The sequence below is a fragment of the Bombina bombina genome, chromosome 2 (genome assembly GCF_027579735.1).
Source record: "Bombina bombina isolate aBomBom1 chromosome 2, aBomBom1.pri, whole genome shotgun sequence".
Taxonomy (NCBI): Eukaryota; Metazoa; Chordata; class Amphibia; order Anura; family Bombinatoridae; genus Bombina; species Bombina bombina.
The window spans coordinates 735,873,620-735,897,822 of record NC_069500.1 but is presented as its reverse complement, the minus strand read 5'-3'; the positions used below and the strand labels follow the sequence as shown (position 1 = coordinate 735,897,822).

Below are 24,203 nucleotides of genomic sequence, written 5' to 3'. Positions count from 1 at the left end.
CCGGTCGGCAGATTAGGGGTTAATACTATTTATTATAGGGTTATTGAGGCGGGAGTGAGGCAGATTAGGGGTTAATAACTTTATTATAGTAGCGGTGAGGTCCGGTCGGCAGATTAGGGGTTAATAATTGTAGGTAGGTAGCGGCGACGTTGGGGGGGGGGCAGATTAGGGTTTAATAAATATAATATAGGGGTCGGTGGTGTTAGGGGCAGCAGATTAGGGGTACATTGGGATAATGTAGGTTGCGGCGGTGTGCGGTCGGCAGATAAGGGGTTAAAAAATTTTATTAGAGTGGCGGCGGTGTGGGGGGGCCTCGGTTTAGGGGTACATAGGTAGTTTATGGGTGTTAGTGTACTTTAGAGCACAGTAGTTAAGAGCTTTATGAACCGGCGTTAGCCCAGAAAGCTCTTAACTCCTGGCTTTTTGCTGCGGCTGGAGTTTTGTCGTTAGATTTCTAACGCTCACTTCAGTTAAGACTCTAAATACCGGCGTTAGAAAGATCCCATTGAAAAGATAGGATACGCAAATGGCGTAGGGGGATCTGCGGTATGGAAAAGTCGCGGCTGCAAAGTGAGCGTTAGACCCTTTCCTGACTGACTCTAAATACCAGCTGTAGCCCAAAACCAGCGTTAGGAACCCCTAACGCTGGTTTTGACGGCTAACGCCAAACTCTAAATCTAGGCGTTAGTCTCTCTAAACAAGTGATGTGATTAAATTGCTGGTGCACGGTGCATACTTAAATACATTTTTGAAGCAGGTATAGCTTTTATTAGAAGCAGATTTGCTAATACATGTATATTACAAAAATGTTCCTCTTCAAAACTGAAATGCATCCATGTGGATTCCAATTTTGGCTGGAGTGTCCCTTTTAAGTTGAAAGTCACACATAACAGCACTAAATAAGTTAGCACGACTTGAGACCTAAAGTAAAGTGTTAAAGCTACAAGAAAATTACAGGTACAAATTCCCAAATCTGGCATTCCAAATTGTTCAGAAATCCAGACTTTTTCATATATTTTTAAAAGTAAAATTATTTTAAGTCACTGCTAGTAAGTCGCAATCTTCTCTTCCAGCGTCTTTTGGTCTTGTTTTTATGTTCTAAAATGCAAATGATAGACTATATTTAAAACTACTATTACCTTTCTGACTACAGTACTGTAGTATCTGATGGTACTATGTATACAAAAGTATTACAAATGATATAAACCTATAAGCTGTATAATGACATATAAATATTGCCTAATTATATAAGATATTGTTGTTTATACGTGGTCACATCCCCTCTACAACCTGTCCCATTTTACAGATGCAAATATACAAATATTCCAAAATCTAAACCTTTTCCGGTTCCAAGCAGTTTGGATAAAGGGTTTGGTACTGGTATAATGAAACACATGTAAAACATATTCACATAAAGTATATTCACACAGCTATAAGAATCACTTGGCAACAACCTTATTTTGTTGTGTTGTCGATGCTTGTTGTGTGCACAGTTCTTTGTTTTAATGATCTAACACACTGCAGGTATCCAAACAGAGTAAAAAATAGATGCAAAACGTGGAACTATAAAGTAATTGATTAAAATATTTTTAAGAAATAGTAACTCTCATGCTTCTGTGTAGCATGTATACTTGGGGGGAAAAAGTGTTACTTTCTAATTTCTTCTGTTATGTGTGATCAGTCCACGGGTCATCATTACTTCTGGGATATAACTCCTCCCCAACAGGAAATGCAAGAGGATTCACCCAGCAGAGCTGCATATAGCTCCTCCCCTCTACGTCACTCCCAGTCATTCTCTTGCACCCAACGACTAGATAGGATGTGTGAGAGGACTATGGTGATTATACTTAGTTTTTATAACTTCAATCAAAAGTTTGTTATTTTACAATAGCACCGGAGCGTGTTATTGCCTCTCTGGCAGAGTTTGAAGAAGAATCTACCAGAGTTTTTTACTATGATTTTAACCGGAGTAGTTAAGATCATATTGCTGTTTCTCGGCCATCTGAGGGAGGTAAAAGCTTCAGATCAGGGGACAGCGGGCAGATGAATCTGCATTGAGGTATGTAGCAGTTTTTATTTTCTGAATGGAATTGATGAGAAAATCCTGCCATACCTTATAATGACATGTATGTATACTCTACACTTCAGTATTCTGGGGATGGTATTTCACTGGAATTACTCTGTTAAAAGTACATTAAACCTTTTAATAGGTATTTATTATGTTAAACGTTTTTGCTGGAATGTAGAATCGTTTGCATTTTCTGAGGTACTGAGTGAATAAATGTTTGGGCATTATTTTTCCACTTGGCAGTTGCTTGTTTTAATTGTGACAGTTTCGTTTCTCTCTCACTTCTGTGTGTGAGGGGGAGGGGCCGTTTTTGGCGCTCTTTGCTACGCATCAAAAATTTCCAGTCAGTTACTCTTGTATTTCCTGCATGATCCGGTTCATCTCTAACAGAACTCAGGGGTCTTCAAACTTCTTTGGAGGGAGGTAGATTCTCTCAGCAGAGCTGTGAGACTTATATATTGACTGTGATTAAAAACGTTGCTCTGTAATTTTTATGCTTCAAATTTAATTATTGTTACTTTACTAATGGGAACAAACCTTTGCTAAAAGTTGTGTTGTTTTTAAGGATTGATGCTATAACTGTTTTTTCAGTTCATTATTTCAACTGTCATTTAATCGTTTAGTGCTTATTTGAGGCACAGTACGTTTTTGTTAAATAAGATTGTAACCAAGTTGCAAGTTTATTGCTAGTGTGTTAAACATGTCTGATTCAGAGGAAGATACCTGTGTCATTTGTTCCAATGCCAAGGTGGAGCCCAATAGAAATTTATGTACTAACTGTATTGATGCTACTTTAAATAAAAGCCAATCTGTACAAATTGAACAAATTTCACCAAACAGCGAGGGGAGAGTTATGCCGACTAACTCGCCTCACGTGTCAGTACCTGCATCTCCCGCCCGGGAGGTGCGTGATATTGTGGCGCCTAGTACATCTGGGCGGCCATTACAGATAACATTACAAGATATGGCTACTGTTATGACCGAAGTTTTGGCTAAATTACCAGAACTAAGAGGCAAGAGTGATCACTCTGGGGTGAGAACAGAGTGCGCTGATAATACTAGGGCCATGTCTGATACTGCGTCACAACTTGCAGAGCATGAGGACGGAGAGCTTCATTCTGTGGGTGACGGTTCTGATCCAAACAGATTGGATTCAGATATTTCAAATTTTAAATTTAAATTGGAGAACCTCCGTGTATTACTAGGGGAGGTTTTAGCGGCTCTTAATGATTGTAACACTGTTGCAATACCAGAGAAATTGTGTAGGTTGGATAAATACTTTGCGGTACCGGCGAGTACTGACGTTTTTCCTATACCTAAGAGACTAACTGAAATTGTTACTAAGGAGTGGGATAGACCCGGTGTGCCGTTCTCACCCCCTCCAATATTTAGAAAGATGTTTCCAATAGACGCCACCACACGGGACTTATGGCAAACGGTCCCTAAGGTGGAGGGAGCAGTTTCTACTTTAGCTAAGCGTACCACTATCCCGGTGGAGGATAGCTGTGCTTTTTCAGATCCAATGGATAAAAAATTAGAGGGTTACCTTAAGAAAATGTTTGTTCAACAAGGTTTTATATTGCAACCCCTTGCATGCATCGCGCCGATTACGGCTGCGGCAGCATTTTGGATTGAGTCTCTGGAAGAGAACCTTAGTTCAGCTACGCTGGACGACATTACGGACAGGCTTAGAGTCCTTAAACTAGCTAATTCATTCATTTCGGAGGCCGTAGTACATTTAACCAAACTTACGGCTAAGAACTCAGGATTCGCCATTCAGGCACGTAGGGCGCTGTGGCTAAAATCCTGGTCAGCTGATGTAACTTCTAAGTCCAAATTACTTAATATACCTTTCAAGGGGCAAACTTTATTTGGGCCCGGTTTGAAAGAAATTATCGCTGACATTACAGGAGGTAAGGGCCACGCCCTGCCTCAAGACAAAGCCAAAGCTAAGACTAGACAGTCTAATTTTCGTCCCTTTCGGAATTTCAAAGCAGGAGCAGCACCAACTTCCACTGCACCAAAACAGGAAGGAGCTGTTGCTCGTTACAGACAAGGCTGGAAACCTAACCAGTCCTGGAACAAGGGCAAGCAGGCCAGGAAACCTGCTGCTGCCCCAAAGACAGCATGAACCGAGGGCCCCCGATCCGGGACCGGATCTAGTGGGGGGCAGACTCTCTCTCTTCGCCCAGGCTTGGGCAAGAGATGTTCAGGATCCCTGGGCGCTAGAGATCATATCTCAGGGATACCTTCTAGACTTCAAATTCTCTCCCCCAAGAGGGAGATTTCATCTGTCAAGGTTGTCAACAAACCAGATAAAGAAAGAAGCGTTTCTACGCTGTGTACAAGATCTGTTATTAATGGGAGTGATCCATCCGGTTCCGCGGTCGGAACAAGGACAAGGGTTTTACTCAAACCTGTTTGTGGTTCCCAAAAAAGAGGGAACTTTCAGGCCAATCTTGGATTTAAAGATCCTAAACAAATTCCTAAGAGTTCCATCGTTCAAAATGGAAACTATTCGGACAATCTTACCCATGATCCAAAAGGGTCAGTACATGACCACAGTGGATTTAAAGGATGCTTACCTTCACATACCGATTCACAAAGATCATTTCCGGTTTCTAAGGTTTGCCTTCTTAGACAGGCATTACCAGTTTGTAGCTCTTCCATTCGGATTGGCTACGGCTCCAAGAATCTTCACAAAAGTTCTGGGTGCCCTTCTGGCGGTACTAAGACCGCGAGGAATTTCGGTAGCTCCGTACCTAGACGACATTCTGATACAAGCTTCAAGCTTTCAAACTGCCAAGTCTCATACAGAGTTAGTTCTGGCATTTCTAAGGTCGCATGGATGGAAAGTGAACGAAAAGAAGAGTTCTCTCTTTCCTCTCACAAGAGTTCCATTCTTGGGGACTCTTATAGATTCTGTAGAAATGAAGATTTATCTGACAGAAGACAGATTAACAAAGCTTCTAAATGCATGCCGTGTCCTTCATTCCATTCAACTCCCGTCAGTAGCTCAATGCATGGAGGTGATCGGCTTAATGGTAGCAGCAATGGACATAGTACCCTTTGCACGTCTACATCTCAGACCGCTGCAATTGTGCATGCTGAGTCAGTGGAATGGGGATTACTCAGACTTGTCCCCTACTCTGAATCTGGATCAAGAGACCAGAAACTCTCTTCTATGGTGGCTTTCTCGGCCACATCTGTCCAGGGGGATGCAATTCAGCAGGCCGGACTGGACAATTGTAACAACAGACGCCAGCCTACTAGGTTGGGGCGCTGTCTGGAATTCTCTGAAGGCTCAGGGACAATGGAGTCAGGAGGAAAGTCTCCTGCCAATAAACATTCTGGAATTGAGAGCAGTTCTCAATGCCCTTCTGGCTTGGCCCCAGTTAAAAACTCGGGGGTTCATCAGGTTTCAGTCGGACAACATCACGACTGTAGCTTACATCAACCATCAGGGAGGGACAAGAAGCTCCCTAGCAATGATGGAAGTATCAAAGATAATTCGCTGGGCAGAGTCTCACTCTTGCCACCTGTCAGCAATCCACATCCCGGGAGTGGAGAACTGGGAGGCGGATTTCTTGAGTCGCCAGACTTTTCATCCGGGGGAGTGGGAACTTCATCCGGAGGTCTTTGCCCAAATACTTCGACGTTGGGGCAAACCAGAGATAGATCTCATGGCGTCTCGCCAGAACGCCAAACTTCCTCGCTACGGGTCCAGATCCAGGGATCCGGGAGCGGTTCTGATAGATGCTTTGACAGCACCTTGGAACTTCGGGATGGCTTATGTGTTTCCACCCTTCCCGCTGCTTCCTCGATTGATTGCCAAAATCAAACAGGAGAGAGCATCAGTGATTCTAATAGCGCCTGCATGGCCACGCAGGACTTGGTATGCAGATCTAGTGGACATGTCATCCTGTCCGCCTTGGTCTCTACCTCTAAGACAGGACCTTCTGATACAGGGTCCATTCAAACATCAAAATCTAACTTCTCTGAAGCTGACTGCTTGGAAATTGAACGCTTGATTTTATCAAAACGTGGGTTTTCTGAGTCGGTTATTGATACCCTGATACAGGCTAGGAAGCCTGTTACCAGAAGGATTTACCGTAAGATATGGCGTAAATACCTATACTGGTGCGAATCCAAAGGTTACTCCTGGAGTAAGGTTAGGATTCCTAGGATATTGTCCTTTCTACAAGAAGGTTTAGAAAAGGGTTTATCGGCTAGCTCATTAAAGGGACAGATCTCAGCTCTGTCCATCTTGTTACACAGGCGTCTGTCAGAAAATCCAGACGTCCAGGCCTTTTGTCAGGCTTTAGCTAGGATCAAGCCTGTGTTTAAAACTGTTGCTCCGCCATGGAGTTTAAACCTTGTTCTTAACGTTCTACAAGGAGTTCCGTTTGAACCCCTTCATTCCATTGATATAAAGTTGTTATCTTGGAAAGTGTTATTTTTAATGGCTATTTCTTCGGCTCGGAGAGTCTCTGAGTTATCAGCTTTACATTGTGATTCTCCTTATTTGATTTTTCATTCAGATAAGGTAGTTCTGCGTACAAAACCTGGGTTCTTACCTAAGGTAGTCACTAACAGGAACATCAATCAAGAGATCGTGGTGCCTTCCCTGTGCCCGAATCCTTCTTCAAAGAAGGAACGTCTTCTACACAATCTGGATGTAGTTCGTGCCCTCAAGTTCTACTTGCAGGCAACTAAGGATTTTCGACAAACGTCTTCCCTGTTTGTCGTGTACTCTGGTCAGAGGAGAGGTCATAAGGCTTCGGCTACCTCTCTCTCCTTCTGGCTTCGTAGCATAATTCGTTTAGCCTATGAGACTGCTGGACAGCAGCCTCCTGAAAGAATTACAGCTCATTCTACTAGAGCTGTGGCTTCCACTTGGGCCTTTAAGAATGAGGCCTCTGTTGAACAGATTTGCAAGGCTGCAACTTGGTCTTCGCTTCATACTTTTTCCAAATTTTACAAATTTGACACTTTTGCTTCTTCGGAGGCTATTTTTGGGAGAAAGGTTCTTCAGGCAGTGGTTCCTTCTGTATAATGAGCCTGCCTATCCCTCCCGTCATCCGTGTACTTTTGCTTTGGTATGGTATCCCAGAAGTAATGATGACCCGTGGACTGATCACACATAACAGAAGAAAACATAATTTATGCTTACCTGATAAATTCCTTTCTTCTGTTGTGTGATCAGTCCACGGCCCGCCCTGTTTTTTAAGGCAGGTAAATATCTTTTAAATTATACTCCAGTCACCACTTCACCCTTGGTTTCTCCTTTCTCGTTGATTCTTGGTCGAATGACTGGGAGTGACGTAGAGGGGAGGAGCTATATGCAGCTCTGCTGGGTGAATCCTCTTGCATTTCCTGTTGGGGAGGAGTTATATCCCAGAAGTAATGATGACCCGTGGACTGATCACACAACAGAAGAAAGGAATTTATCAGGTAAGCATAAATTATGTTTTTGTGTAGTGGCTCTTTTCACTAATTGTAGACTCATGCCTTGTATTTTTCAGGAGAATCTGGTATTATTAGAAAATAATTTCCATCTAAAGGGGAGGAGAGTCCATGGCTTCATTCATTACTATTGGGAATTAAGAACCTGGCCACCAGGAGGAGGCAAAGACACCCCAGCCAAAGGCTTAAATACCTCCCCCACTTCCCTCATCCCCCAGTCATTCTTTGCCTTTTGTCACAGGAGGATGGTAGAGAAGTGCCAGAGTTTCGGAGTAGTCTCTTATGCATGGTAGTACTCTTCACATTGGGACTGGAGTTTTAAGCAGTCCTGTCAGCCTCTCAGTGAGAGCCTGGGCAAAAGCTAGAGTCCGGAGATGCAGGGAGAGTCTTTCTGCGAAACCATCCCGACTCATATTAACAGCTCCACAAGCAATCACAATTTATGAGTTTTGCTGCCTGCTTTCTACACTCAAGTCCATGTCAGGAGCGAGGCTACTAACCTGTCACACTTGAAGGGCCGTGTTCCTGTTCCACATTGTAGATTCTGGTAAGATCATTTCATTTTTTTATTAATATGATAACATAGAAGACAGGGTCACAGTGTGGCGCCTTTTTATCTTTACAGAATCAAGGGTTAATATTCCTGGAATGGGGATTATTGAACGGGGGGTTATACTTGATATTGTTTATTGTGTCATTGCTGCGTTATGTGCGAGATGAGACTCTGGCAATGGGTGGAACTTTCAGGTTTTGGCGTGTTTTCCCTAGTGCAGGGGCGGTCCTGCAAGGCACGCAGTGTGACTGGGTGTTGCTATCTCTCCTTCTCTGTTGGTCTGTGACGCAGGAGATGTAACGGTTTCTGGAGTCCGGGTTCTAGGCGGTGGTGAGTGCCCTGGCCATTGGTGGTATAAGGGTGCCTTTTTTGTAATATAAGTTAGTCTATCAACAGCGCAAGCTATGGAGGACTCTGACGCGTTAGAGGTCTCTCCCTCATTAACAAAGTCTCAATCCTGTGTTTATTGTGAGGAGGTTCTGGTAGATCAGCCTGCTCAACTATGTTCCACATGCCTTGATAAAGTCACAGCATCTAAATGTAAACGGATGTCAAATACTACTGAGCCGTCCACCTCTGAGGGTTCTTCGTCCCGTGAGGAGCGTTCCCTGCATTTATCTCCAATTGCACATGCAGCACCCCGGGGGTCCAACCGTTACTCCTTCGGGAGAGATTCGTTGGCCGTCAGACTTTGCGGACCAACTGGAATCGGCGGTTTCGAAAGTAATCCATGCCTTACCACGTTCTGCTAAGCGCAAGCGTAGGGTGCATCATGGCGGCCCGGCCCAAGGTTTGTCTTCGCTGATGGAAGATCCAGAGGCTCTATACGATGACAAGGCCCACTCCGACTCTAAAGAGGAGGCCCCTTCTGGGTTGGAGTCCGTGCCATCTAAATCTCCTGCTGCGGAGGAGCCTGGTTATAGGTTTAGGATGGAAAATTTGCGTTTTCTTTTGTGGCAGGTGCTTGCTACTCTGGAGGTTCCAGAACCTAAGATCCCGGAGGAACCTGCGATTACTAAGCTTGAGAAGGTATACGAGGACAGGGTAGTGCCTCAGACTTTCCCGGTTCCCGTTAAGATGGCAAATATTATTAAGAATGAATGGGAGCGATTGGGTTCGTCCTTTTCCTCTTTTTTTTTTTTTAGCATAATTTTTATTAAAGATATCTAGTACAGCATACATATATATATATATATATATATATATATATATATATATATATACATACTACTTACATGAAAAGATGTGATGCACACAGTAACTTAGGACCATACAAGAGTTGTTGTGCTTCATTTTTTGGGGTAACAATAAGAAAACGAAAGATAACCCAACTGTCCATATGGCATTACGCAGTCTCTTTCAGTAGTATATAATAGGACATTACAGCTGTTACAAGTCTTCTCGTCTCGGTAGTGAGAGAAGATAACAAACAAACAATGCAACATTTCGTATCGTAACGAAAACAAAAGAAAAAGAGAAATACAAAACAACGACTCTGCAATTCCATCAAGTAATTATAATTATAATCATACCTTCCAGATAGCGCTTTCTAATAAAGCTCGTAAAGTGGTAGAAGTGAAAAAGTAAAAAGGATAAGGGGTGAAAAGGAGAGAGAGAATAAAGGGGGATGGGAGGAAGGGGAGTATATGATAGAGAAGGTGAGTGCAGGTGGGAGGGGAAGAAAGACTTTCCTTAAGGTGCATGGTGGAGTAGTAGTTCTGTAAAGACGTGGGGGTGTCAGTCCGTTGGTAATTTATGTATTATCTTGAGTACCTATAAATGATTCCCAGTAAAACTTAACGTCATAATAATGGTTGAGGGTTCTCTTTCTAAAGTGTACATACTCCTCTTGGGATATGAGTGTTGTAGTGTTCTGTATCCATTCTGTTCTGGATGGAGGGGTGGGTGATCTCTACTTTCTGGCTATTAAGTTCCTAGCGCTATTTAATCCTATTGTCAGGAGAGTCCATCTTATTTTACACAGTTTCTGTGGTCTAAAATTTAGTAAAGCTAGAGTTAGAGTTAGAGTAAAGGACGCATCTACAATAGTCTGTAAGTCAGTCTCCAATTGTGACCAGAATGGCCGTAGTTTCTCACATTGCCGCCATATATGTGACATCGTGCCTTTCTTACTGCATCCCCTCCAACATCTATCATCCGCATTGGGATACATATATCTCAGGCGTTCTGGGGTTAAATACCAGCGGGTTAGTATCTTGTGATTGAGTTCCAGTGTTTTTGATGATACCGAGGACTTACGAGTGTTAAGGAATATATTTTCCCATTCTTGAATGGATAGGGAGATCCCCAGTTCAGCCTGCCAACGTGTAGTGTATGATGGAAGAGTGTTAATTAATGTTTCCTCCAAGAGGCATCTAGAAATAGACAGTGTTCCCCTAGGTAGGACTTCGGATAAACATAACCTTTCAAACCTCGTTGGAGGTCTCAACAGGTCCTTTTTGTGTTTGGATTTGTGTATCATATGTTTTAACTGTGCATATTTCAGCCAGGATGAGTAACTTCCTCCGGCTATCTCCTCTAAATCTTGTTTTTGCTTTAATTTACCGTTAACGGTCAATTTTATAAATGGTATGGTATACCCCAGTTCACCCCGTGTGCTATAAGGGGCTCCAAACCTCCCAGAAACTCAGCATTAAATGAAATTGGTGACAAGGGGGATACTCCTGATGAGATCCCCATTTGGGAGTCCCTCAGAAAATCCTGTCAAACCTGTCTTCAAGACCAGAGAAGAGAGAGGCCTTTCTAGAGTGTGTGAGAGATCTCGCCTCTCTCAGGGTTATCGTACCAGTACCCCTAGTAGAACGGGGTCTAGGGTACTATTCCAACCTTTTTGTGGTTCCAAAGAAAGAGGGCACGTTCCGCCCGATTCTGGACCTAAAGTGTTTAAACAAGTTTCTGAGTGTTCCATCGTTCAAAATGGAAACGATCAGATCTATTCTGCCCCTAGTTCAAGATGGACAGTTCATGATGACTATAGACTTGAAGGATGCTTACCTTCATGTGCCAATTCACAGGAACCACTTCAAGTTCCTAAGATTTGCGTTTCTGGAGCAACACTTCCAGTTACTGGTCCTTCCCTTTGGCCTGGCTACGGCCCCTAGAGTCTTCACGAAGGTTCTGGGGGCGCTGCTTGCAGTGGTCAGATCCAGAGGCATTGCGGTGGCGCCTTACCTGGACGACATCCTAGTTCAGGCGCTGTCGTTCAGCCTCGCAGAGGATCATTCAAGGGCTCTTCTGCTTCAATCTCAAGGTTAGAAGATCAACTCAGGAAAGAGTTCCCTGGTTCCCAGCAACAGGGTGCAGTTCCTGGGCACGATAATATCTATGTCCATGAAGATATTTCTCACAGACCAGCAGCGCCGGTCTTGCCCTTCAGTCCTCCACAAGCCCAACGGTGGCTCAATGTATGGAGGTGATAGGTCTTATGGTGTCAAGCATAGATGTCATCCCATTCGCCAGGTTCCATCTCAGACCTCTGCAATTGTGCATGTTGAGACAGTGGAACGGCGATCATTCAGATCTATCACAGCTGATATCCATGGATGCTCGGACTCGGAACTCCCTCTCCTGGTGGATCCGTCCGGAGCAACTGTCCATGGGAACATCCTTCTTGAGACCGTCCTGGGAGATTGTGACCACGGATGCCAGTCTGACATGAGGGGGAGCTGTTTGGGGTGCCAGGATGGCACAAAGAAAGTATTCCAGGAAGGAGTCTCTCCTTTCGATCAACATCCTAGAACTACGAGCAATTTACAATGCTCTGAAGGCATGGCCTTCTCTGGAGTCGGTCAGTTGCATCAGATTCCAGACCGACAATATTACCTCGGTGGCTTACATCAACCATCAGGGGGTACAAAGAGCTTCCTCGCAATGAGGTAAGTGTCTCGGATTCTGGAGTGGGCAGAGTCCCACGACTGCTCGCTCCTGGCGATTCACATACCAGGTGTGGACAACTGGGAAGCAGACTTTCTCAGCAGACAATCCTTCCATCCGGAGGAATGGTCTCTTCACTCCGAGGTGTTTGCGGAGATTTGTCACAGATGGGGATTGCCAGAGATAGATCTCATGGCGTCCAGACTCAATTGCAAGCTACCTCGATATGGGTCGAGGTCCAGGGATCCCCAGGCAGAACTGATAGATACCTTAGTGGTTTCATGGGGATTCAGCCTAGCTTACATTTTCTTTCATGTAATTAGCAAGAGTCCATGAGCTAGTGACGTATGGGATATACATTCCTACCAGGAGGGGCAAAGTTTCCCAAACCTCAAAATGCCTATAAATACACCCTTCTACGGGATCTATTTCATAGGTTCTCTGTAATCGGTCGTAGAGATTTCTTCTCCTACCTCCCTTTTCAGATCAACGATACACTCTAATATACCATTACCTCTACTGATTCTCGTTTCAGTACTGGTTTGGCTATCTACTATATGTAGATGAGTGTCTTGGGGTAAGTAAGTCTTATTTTATTTTACACTCTAAAGCTATGGTTGGGCACTTTATTTTTAAAGTTCTAAATATATGTGTTTAAACTTATATTTGCCATGATTCAGGGTAATCAGTATTCCTTATTTCAGACAGTCAGTTTCATTATTGGGATAATGCATATGAAGGATTATTTTTTCTTACCTTAAAAATTTTTCAATTGACTTTTTTCCCTGTGGGCTGTTAGGCTCGTGGGGGCTGAAAATGCTTCAATTTATTGCGTCATTTTTGGCGCAAAAATTTTGTCATTTCCGGCGCCCTAATTGACGGCGGAAGTTGTTCGTGGTTGCGTCATTTTTTTGACTTTTTTTGTGTTCAGACGTTTTTTGCGCCAAAAATGTGGGCGTCATTTTTGTCTGCGTCAATTGGATGTGGCGTCATACTTGGCGCCAAACAATATAGGCGTTGTACTTAGCGCCAATAATGTGGGCGTCATTTTTTGCGCCAAAAAATGTGGGCGTCATTCTTGTCTCCACCTTTTTTTCACATTATTTCAGTCTCATTTTTCATTGCTTCTGGTTGCTAGAGGCTTGTTCATTGGCATTTTTTCCCATTCCTGAAACTGTCATTTAAGGAATTTGATAATTTTGCTTTATATGTTTTTTTTTCTATTACATATTGCAAGATGTCGCAACTGGACCCTGGATCAGAATCTACTTCTGGAAAGACGCTGCCTGATGCTGGTTCTACCAAAGTTAAGTGCATTTGTTGTAAACTTGTGGTAACTGTTCCTCCGGCTGTAGTTTGTGATGAATGTCATGATAAGCTTGCTAATGCAGATTGTATTTCCATTAGTAATAATCCATTACCTGTTGTTGTTCCTTCAACATCTAATGCTCAGGATGTTCCTGTTAATGCAAAAGAATTTGTTTCTAAATCTATTAGGAAGGCTCTGTCTGTTATTCCTCCTTCCAGTAAACGTAAAAGGTTTTTTAAAACTTCTCATATTTCAGATGAATTTTTAAGTGACAGTCATCATTCTGACTTGTCTGTTTCTGATGAGGATCTATCTGGTTCAGAAGATTGTATCTCAGATATTGACACTGATAAATCTTCATATTTATTTAAGATGGAATTTATTTGTTCTTTACTTAAAGAAGTGTTAATCGCATTAGAGATGGAGGAGTGTAGTCCTCTTGATACTAAATCTACTAAGCGTTTAAATTCGGTTTTCAAACCTCATATAGTTATTCCAGAAGTTTTTCCTGTCCCTGATGCTATTTCTGAAGTAATTTCTAGGGAATGGAATAATCTGGGTACTTCATTTACTCCTTCTCAAAGGTTTAAGAAACTGTACCCTGTGCCATCTGATAGATTAGAGTTTTGGGACAAAATCCCTAAGGTTGATGGGGCTATCTCTACTCTTGCTAAACGTACTACTATTCCTACGGCAGATAGTACTTCATTTAAGGATCCTTTAGATAGGAAACTTGAATCCTTTCTAAGGAGAGCTTATTTATGTTCAGGTAATCTTCTTAGACCTGCTATTTCTTTGGCTGATGTTGCTGCTGCCTCCACTTTCTGGTTGGAGGCTTTAGCGCAACAAGTGTCAGACCATAATACTCATAGCATTGTTAAACTTCTTCAACATGCTAATAACTTTATTTGTGATGCCATCTTTGATATCATTAGAATTGATGTCAGGTATATGTCTTTAGCTATTTTAGCTAGAAGAGCTTTATGGCTTAAAACTTGGAATGCAGATATGACTTCTAAGTCAACTTTGCTTTCCCTTTCTTTCCAAGGTAATAAATTGTTTGGTTCTCAGTTGGATTCTATTATTTCAACTGTTAATGGGGGGAAAGGAACCTTTTTGCCTCAGGACAAAAAATCTAAAGGTAAATACAGGGCTGCTAATCGTTTTCGTTCCTTTCGTCAAAATAAGGAACAAAAGCCTGACCCTTCCCCTAAGGGAACGGTTTCCGTTTGGAAGCCTTCTCCAGTCTGGAATAAATCCAAGCCTTTTAGAAAGTCAAAGCCAGCTCCCAAGTCCACATGAAGGTGCGGCCCTCATTCCAGCACAGCTGGTAGGGGGCAGGTTACGATTTTTCAAAGATATTTGGATCAATTCGATTCACAGTCTTTGGATTCAGAACATTGTTTCACAAGGGTACAGAATAGGTTTCAAGGTAAGGCCACCTGCGAGAAGATTTTTTCTCTCTCGCATTCCAATAAACCCAGTGAAGGCTCAGGCGTTTCTGAAATGTGTTTCAGATCTAGAGTTGGCTGGGGTAATTGTGCCAGTTCCAGTTCTGGAACGGGGTCTGGGGTTTTACTCAAATCTATTCATTGTACCAAAGAAGGAGAATTCCTTCAGACCAGTTCTGGATCTAAAAATATTGAATCGTTATGTAAGGATACCAACATTCAAATGGTGACTATAAGGACTATTCTGCCTTTTGTTCAGCAAGGGCATTATATGTCCACAATAGATTTACAGGATGCATACCTTCATATTCCAATTCATCCAGCTCATTATCAGTTTCTGAGATTCTGTTTTCTAGACAAGCATTACCAGTTTGTGGCCCTTCCGTTTGGCCTAGCAACAGCTCCAAGGATCTTTTCAAAGGTTCTCGGTGCCCTTCTCTCTGTAATCAGAGAATAGGGTATTGCGGTATTTCCTTATTTGGACGACATCTTGGTACTTGCTCAGTCTTCACATTCTGCAGAATCTCATACGAATCAACTTGTGTCGTTTCTTCAAAGACATGGTTGGAGGATCAATTTACCAAAGAGTTCCTTGATTCCTCAGACAAAGGTAACCTTTTTGGGTTTTCAAATAGATTCAGTGTCCATGACCTTGTCTCTAACAGAAAAGAGACGTCTGAAATTGGTTTCAGCCTGTCGAAACCTTCAGTCTCAATCATTCCCTTCGGTAGCTTTGTGCATGGAAATTCTAGGTCTTATGACTGCTGCATCGGACGCGATCCCTTTTGCTCGTTTTCACATGCGACCTCTTCAGCTTTGTATGCTGAACCAGTGGTGCAGGGATTATACAAAGATATCACAATTAATATCCTTAAATCCCAATGTACAACACTCTCTGACATGGTGGATAGATCACCATTGTTTAGTTCAAGGGGCTTCTTTTGTTCGTCCAACCTGGACTGTGATCTCAACAGATGCGAGTCTGACAGGTTGGGGAGCTGTATGGGGATCTCTGACAGCGCAGGGGGTTTGGGAATCTCAGGAGGCGAGATTACCAATCAACAAGCGATTTTCAGAGCTCTTCAGTTCTGGCCTCTTCTGAAGAGAGAATCGTTTATTTGTTTTCAGACAGACAATGTCACAACCGTGGCATATGTCAATCATCAAGGTGGGACTCACCGTCCTCATGAAAGAAGTATCTCGGATACTTGTATGGGCGGAATCCAGCTCCTGTCTAATCTCTGAGGTTCACATCCCAGGTGTAGACAATTGGGAAGCGGATTATCTCAGTCGCCAGACGTTACATCCGGGCGAATGGTCTCTTCACCCAGAGGTATTTCTTCAGATTGTTCAAATTTGGGGACTTCCAGAAATAGATCTGATGGCCTCTCATCTAAACAAGAAACTTCCCAGGTATCTGTCCAGATCCAGGGATCCTCAGGCGGAGGCAGTGGACGTGTTGTCGCTTCCTTGGAATTATCATCCTGCCTATATCTTTAAGCCTCTAGTTCTTCTTCCAAGAGTGATTTCCAAAATTCTAATGGAACGTTCGTTTGTACTGCTGGTGGTTCCAGCATGGCCTCACAGGTTTTGGTATGCGGATCTCATTCGGATGGCCAGTTGCCAACCTTGGTCTCTTCCGTTAAGACCAGACCTTCTATCTCAAGGCCCATTTTTCCATCAGGATCTCAAATCATTAAATTTGAAGGTATGCAAATTGAACGCTTGATTCTTAGTCATAGAGGTTTCTCTGACTCAGTAATTAATACTATGTTACAGGCTCGTAAATCTGTGTCTAGGAAGATTTATTATTGAGTCTGGAAGACTTAAATTTCTTGGTGTTCTTCTCATAAATTCTGCTGGCATTCTTTTAGAATTCCTAGAATTTTGCAGTTTCTTCAGGATGGTTTGGATAAAGGTTTGTCTGCAAGTTCCTTGAAAGGACAAATCTCTGCTCTTTCTGTTCTTTTTCACAGAAAAATTGCTATACTTCCTGATATTCATTGTTTTGTACAGGCTTTGGTTCGTATCAAACCTGTCATTAAATTAATCTCTCCTCCTTGGAGTCTTAATTTGGTTCTGAGGGCTTTACAAGCTCCTCCGTTTGAACCTATGCATTCTCTGGATATTAAATTACTTTCATGGAAAGTTTTGTTCCTTTTGGCCATCTCTTCTGCTAGAAGAGTTTCTGAGTTATCTGCTCTTTCTTGTGAATCTCCTTTTCTGATTTTTCATCAGGATAAGGCGGTGTTGCGGACTTCTTTTCAATTTTTACCTAAGGTTGTGAATTCTAACAACATTAGTAGAGAAATTGTTGTCCCTTCATTGTGTCCGAATCCTAAGAATTCTTTGGAGAACTCTTTACATTCTTTGGATGTAGTAAGAGCTTTAACATATTATGTTGAAGCTACTAAAGATTTTAGGAAGACTTCCAGTCTTTTTGTTATCTTTTCTGGTTCCAGGAAAGGTCAGAAGGCCTCCGCCATTTCTTTGGCGTCTTGGTTAAAGTCTTTGATTCATCATGCTTATGTGGAGTCGGGTAAATCCCTGCCTCAAAGGATTACGGCTCATTCTACTAGGTCAGTTTCTACTTCCTGGGCGTTTAGGAATGAAGCTTCTGTTGATCAGATTTGCAAAGCAGCAACTTGGTCTTCTTTGCATACTTTTACTAAATTCTACCATTTTGATGTCTTTTCTTCTTCTGAAGCAGTTTTTGGTAGAAAAGTACTTCAGGCAGCTGTTTCAGTTTGATTCTGCTGCTTATATTTTCAGTTTTTTTCATTATTAGGATTAAAACTTTTGTTTTGGGTTGTGGATTATTTTTCAGCGGAATTGGCTGTCTTTATTTTATCCCTCCCTCTCTAGTGACTCTTGCGTGGAAGTTCCACATCTTGGGTATTTATTATCCCATACGTCACTAGCTCATGGACTCTTGCTAATTACATGAAAGAAAACCTAATTTATGTAAGAACTTACCTGATAAATTCATTTCTTTCATATTAGCAAGAGTCCATGAGGCCCACCCTTTTTGTGGTGGTTATGATTTTTTTGTATAAAGCACAATTATTCCAATTCCTTATTTTTTGATGCTTTCGCTCCTTTCTTATCACCCCACTTCTTGGCTATTCGTTAAACTGAATTGTGGGTGTGGTGAGGGGTGTATTTATAGGCATTTTGAGGTTTGGGAAACTTTGCCCCTCCTGGTAGAAATGTATATCCCATACGTCACTAGCTCATGGACTCTTGCTAATATGAAAGAAATGAATTTATCAGGTAAGTTCTTACATAAATTTATGTTTTTCCGCTACCACTTCTACCTTGAATAGTGGCACGCATCAAACAGGAGCGGGCTTCGGCCATTTTGATTGCTCCTTCATGGCCGCGGAGGACGTGGTTTGCGGATCTGGTGGGGATGTCATCCTCTCCGCCGTGGAGGTTACCCTGTCACAGGTATCTGCTGTCACAGGACACCTTTTAACTGTGAAATCTAAATTCTCTGAAGCTGACTGCGTGGAGATTGAACACCTAGTCTTAACTAAGAAAGGCTTTTCTGAAAGTGTGATTGATACTCTAATTCAGGCAAGGAAGCCAATCACTGCCATAAGGTCTGGATAACTTACTTGTCCTGGTGTGAGAAGCATGGATATCTTTGGCATAAAGTGAAGGTATCCAGGATTTTTTATTTTTTTTTAAATAGTTTTTATTGAAGTCATAAACCAATACAACATGAAGGGTATGCCCCAAAACAATTACAGAGAAGTGCATATAAAGTATCGTTAGATAAGTATTACAATCATGTAGCTCAAGCATCATTATAAGATATGGGCAATCAACAGTAAGACTTCAGTTTTATAATAAAGGTAGTAAAAGGGAAAACAAAAATGGTCCTCTCCATGGCGCAGAGAAAGCAAATTAAAGTGTCAATGTGTCAATTCAGGTACATTTAGGGCCAGGAGGGAGTTAGCTTTATAGTTTCATAGGAGGGGATGCAGCGGGCAAGAGCCGCTCGAAATAAAGTGGGGAGGGGGGGTGGAGGGCGAAGCAGGCCGACGTATCAAGTTTGTAATTACTATGGGGTCTCCAAGAGAATATTAGTTTCAATATCTAAGTAGACTCTTAAAAAAAATGTCTAGAGGGAGTATGGGTGATAAAATATACATTGATATGAGCTTTACCACATATCCTCAAGATCCATTAAGATTTAACTATATAACCCCTTAGTGTGGTAAAGTAGTGAAGGAAGGACATATATAAGCGTAATAGGTAAGGGCTATTTCAACTTAGGATCAGATGGCTATACTAACCAGTGATCATTATACACAATAATACCCAAAAAGGAGCTGAACATATAGGGCTTTATACATAACCGTAAAGGCAAAAACTCCAATAAGACAACATAAACTGTCCCATGTAGGGACTGGATAGCTACCTTCCTATATATGTCAGCATAAACAAGTAATGAGTACACCTAGAATATAGGGCAGTGAAAGGTATAATATAAGGATATTTGTAGTAGCGATTTAGGATCCTAGAAGCCTTAGCATTAGTCTAACTCATAGGCCTATGCCCTATTAACTGAAGAAACACAAAAGTTAATAAACAGGTGATATATATCCTATTTGTGGTGATATATAGAAGTTTGGATAAAGCCTATACTAATTGTGTATAATAATGCAGCGTTACCTATAATCCTGGACTTTATATAAGCTACACAGTAATATGCTGCTGGCGGTGAAATATATAGGGGGAGGAGCATTTATTATAGAGTGGTGTTCAGCCCTTATGTGTACCTGCCATTAGTATTGAGTCAAAACTCTCCACTTTAATACTAGTGGATTATTCTTATATTAATCTAAATGTGAGAAACAGCATTACAAGATACATGAAACTACAAAACAAATGGTTCTCAACATACATACACGTACACAAGCTAAGAATATAACTGATGAGATAATGGCCACCAATATAACTTAATATTGGCCTAAAACAGGAAAAACAGATCATTAGTGATAAGGAGAACAAGGACCTACACATCAAACAATAATGTCATCATTAAAGGCCCAGACATCTCTATTCCAATGGTTTAATAAGGACAAAAGGGTCAAATCGGACTAGGAGGGCTTCCCAAGACAGAAAGTGTTAAAGAGTGCAACGTAACTCTACCCCACTCCTAACTTGGCTATGTGTGAAAAGCTCCACCGTGTGAGCAAGGGAGTGATGCAATCTGCCCTCCGTTTCAGTAATGACAGGTTTGCATAGTCCCTTATCCATCCAAGCCCCAGTACTCCTTCAGGCGATAAATTGTTTTCTATAAAAATCCCCAGCAGAGCTAAAGGTATGCAATAAATATATACATCAGAGGTTGCATGGATGTTATGTAGATAAACATATAATATCTAACAGCTTAAATGGAGCACATGAAATAAAAATGTAGTAACTGGATGAAAGGAGACTACAGGTCTAACAGAATATATAATAAACAAAAGACAGTAGCTATAAACTAGAGACATTTCTCCGGTAGAATTGTGTTTAATTAAAGTGTCTCAAAACGATTATACCAAAAAGTCAGTCCGGTATATTGTTCTAGGAACCAAATGGTTAAAGAATCGAGGTTTATGTCAAGTCTATTACCCCACACCAGTCTTGAGAATGGGCATCGCTGGAAGGGCCCTTGTTATGCAGGTCTGCAGTATAGTGGATCTCCCACATAGGTGATATTGCTGCGACGGAGTTCCTGTAGAATGACTCCGGCTTTCTGTCAGTCCTCTTCCTCTATGTAGGTCGCCTGAAACCCTTCTCCCCAGACCTAGTGAGACTGTCTGGTGAACTGCAATGTTCGGTGAGATCCTGGCTGCATGGCCGGGCATGGTTGCGAGCTGCGTGATTTCCTTGTGACCCTGCAGGTGAGCCTTTGCCGTGTCAGGCAGAAAGTTAAAGTCCTCGACTCCACTAGGGAGGTAGGTCACATCCCCCTCCGTAACAATCAGGGATCGGATCCCTCCGGCTGTATCTGGCAGTTCTGGAGAGGTTTCCGTTGCTGGCTCCAACATCATCAGATCAGGCTGATTGCCCAGCTCCACTAGGGTCTCCATACAATCTGACTCAAACTGTGCTATCCTCCATTCTGACAGGGGTGCTGACAGCATAGGGCAGTCCCTAAATACTCCCCTCAGATCTGCAAAACTATGAGACATCAAGTTGTCAAAGGCTTCCAGGGCCGTTAGTATGGCAGTATTGAATTCTTCCATATTGCGCTGCAGGGTATAGCCAGAGCTCCACGTGGTAAACAAGATGGCCGATGACTGTAGCTACATTAATCGCGTTAATGTCCTGTGTAGATCTGCTGTAATCTGGTTTTAGGGTACTTGCATAGTCTCCCTGGGTCATACTCCACGGCTCAAAAGTGAATATAACTGTACTGAGCGGTCATTCATGTGTAAATTATCCGGATAGGACCGGAGCTATTCAGAGTTGCGACCGCTCAGATACAGAGCTTACTCCGCCCCGGGGTATCCAGGATTTTGGCCTTTCTCCAAGATGGTTTGGAGAAGGGTCTTGCCGCTAGTTCCTTGAAAGGACAGATTTCGGCATTATCAGTTTTATCATAGGAGACTCGCTGAGCTCCCTGACATCCAATCTTTTGTTCATGCTCTGTCTAGAATCAAGCCTGTTTTTCTACAGTTGGCTCGCCTTGGAGCTTAAACTTAGTCCTTAAGGTTTTGCAGAGGGTTCCGTTTGAACCTATGCATTCCATTGACATTAAGATTATGTCCTGGAAGGTTTTCTTCCTGTTGGCTATTGCATCGGCACGCAGAGTATCTGAACTGGCTGCCTTGCAGTGTGATCCTCCTTATCTGGTGTTTAATGCGGATAAGGCTGTACTTCGCACTGGGTTTGGGTTTCTCCCCAAGGTGGTGTCTAACCGTAACATCAATCGGGAAATAGTTGTTCCTTCTTTTTGTCCTAACCCTTCTTCAAAGGAAAGTTACTTCATAACCTGGATGTGGTTTGTGTCTTGAAGTTCTATCTCCAGGCTACAAAGGATTCCAGACAGTCTTAATCTCTTTTTGTGGTGTTCTCTAGGGCCTCTGCTTCTTCTCTGTCTTTTTGGTTGAGGAGCTTGATTCGCTTGGCTTATGAGACAGCGGGACATAAGCCTCCTCAGAGGATCACAACTTATTCAACTAGCGCTGTGGCTTCGTCTAGGGCCTTCAAGAATGAGGCCTCTATGGAGCAAATTTGTAAGGCGGCTACCTGGTCCTCCTTACACACTTTTGCAAAGTTTTACAAATTTTAAGTTTTTGCTTCTGCGGAAGCTGTTTTTGGTAGAGAGGTTTTGCAGGCTGTGGTGCCCTCAGACTAGAGTCCGCCTTTTGCCCTCCCGGTTTCATTCAGTGTCCTCTAGAGCTTGGGTATATGTTCCCAATAGTAATGAATGAAGCCATGGACTCTCCTCCCATTTAGATGGAAAACATAAATTATGCTTACCTGATAATTTCATTTCCATCGAGGGGAGGAGAGCCCACGGCTCCCGCCTGTATCTCAGTGGGGCGGACCTAAATGTAATCATCTTCTGGCACCTTTTTATACCCTGATATTTCTCCTACTGTTCCTGGTTCCCTTGGCAGAATGACTGGGGGATGAGGGAAGTGGGGGAGGTATTTAAGCCTTTGGCTGGGGTGTCTTTGCCTCCTCCTGGTGGCCAGGTTCTTAATTTCCAATAGTAATAAATGAAGCTGTGGACTCTCCTCCACTCGATGGAAATGAAATTATCAGGTAAGCATAATTTGTTTTTGTTGGTACTTTACAGAAACAGCACTAATGCAGTGAGTGCATCAGCACAGGGGTGTGAAATAGGATAACGGTAAAGGAGCTCAATTAGAGTTGCACCTCTGGCTACCCAACTATATACACTAATGAAATAACATGTAAAGTTGGATTAGTCAATAAAAGGGAAAAAAAGTTAAACTACCCTTCTAGGTGAAGCGAAAAAATGGTGACTGTATGGATGCACATGTTACGTCTGTGATGGAGGAAGTACAGCTCACGTAGTGGCCACAAATTTTTAGTATGTGTTGGTGTACAAAAAAAATCATCATTCAGAATTCCTTTGCCTTTTGTTTCTTTCAGGCTATTATATTTGCAATATCTGAAATAGATGAAGTGAATTATGAAAAAGCAGAAAAGAAATACAGAGAAGGGCCGTCTATCAGTAAGAGGTAGGACACAGTGAATTGCTTCTTTGCATGTTGCATGATAGGACTATAGTCATTGATATTCTTCCCTATTTCTTTTTAGGGAAAGGAGTCTGTTTGATGAGCAAATTTTGGAAAACAAGAAATTAAAAGAATTGGAGAAACTTGCAACCTAATAAACACAACATGAAATTGAACTTGTAAGATCTGTTGTTACACAGGACTGCGTCATGTATGGCAGAGTCTAGTCTATGCTGTGTTTTGCAAATTTCTATGCTGTGTATTGTATATATTTACCTTTGCCAAATCTCTATTTTTGTTCTTACCCTGGTTATACTATAGACAATGAGAACAGCTAAGGGCCAATAAAAGCTTCACATGAAATCTGTTTAACCACTTTTTCAATACTAGTGGCTTTACTGTGCTGTTTTGCTGCTGTGACATTTTATATAAAAATTAAATAAAAATGTGCTGGTTTTATTCTAAACCAGAGTATGCACTGAATTAAATTGAATACCAGGAATATTCATGTCTTCCCCATATATACTTTTTTTGTTGCTGTTTTTCTTCAACGTTTTGCTTTATTTTTTGTACATAAAGAAATCAGAAAACCATGTTCTAGTCGTACAATGATGCTAAAATCAGTATGAAGAGTAAATTGTAATTAACTACAATTAAGACTATCATGTTTGGGTTTTTTTTGTTTTTGTTTTTTAAAATCCACTATTTTTGACTTACAACTCCTATGTATGCCTAAACTATATCCCCAGAATATATTTGGAAGAGAGGGTCCTCTGCACTATTTTGTTATAGAAAATGTGAGTGTGATTGATTTATTGCTATAAGCCAAATAAATCTTATACTTTGCCCTGGAACCATCAAAACTTAGTATGCTTCTAAACTAATAAACATTCCATCTGTCACATTAATAGCACTGACTTGGATATTTGTTACTTCATTAAATATACAACACTGAGATAAGGGGCCAGTCTGCAGAGGCTTCGACACAAAGTAAAAAGTATATTGAGATAACCATGCTGGTTATGCAATACTGGGGGATGGGTAATAAAGGAATTATCTTTCTTTTCCTTCTTAATATGAGGAGAGTCCATGGCATCATTGCTTACTATTGGGAAATACTGTACCTGGCCACCAGGAGGAGGCAGGCACACCAGCCAAAGGCTTAAATACTCCCCCTACTTCCCTCTAGGGCTGAGCGATATGGGGGGGAATCGCGATTGCGATTTAATCGCGATTTTCACGTCAG

At 42.1% G+C, this 24,203-nt stretch overlaps 1 protein-coding gene across 6 annotated transcripts in view; it reads left to right on the top strand.

Moving 5' to 3' along the window:
• Positions 1-23,865, top strand: part of PWWP3A (PWWP domain containing 3A, DNA repair factor) — a 331,791-nt gene extending 307,926 nt beyond the window's left edge. For all 6 annotated transcript variants that reach the window (XM_053702791.1, XM_053702788.1, XM_053702787.1 and 3 more), the window contains 2 exons: positions 22,872-22,960; positions 23,040-23,865. In XM_053702791.1, coding sequence (XP_053558766.1) covers positions 22,872-22,960; positions 23,040-23,112 — 162 coding nt within the window. In that variant the 3' untranslated portion in view covers positions 23,113-23,865. The remainder of the gene's footprint in view (positions 1-22,871; positions 22,961-23,039) is intronic.
• Positions 23,866-24,203: the final 338 nt, after the last annotated feature.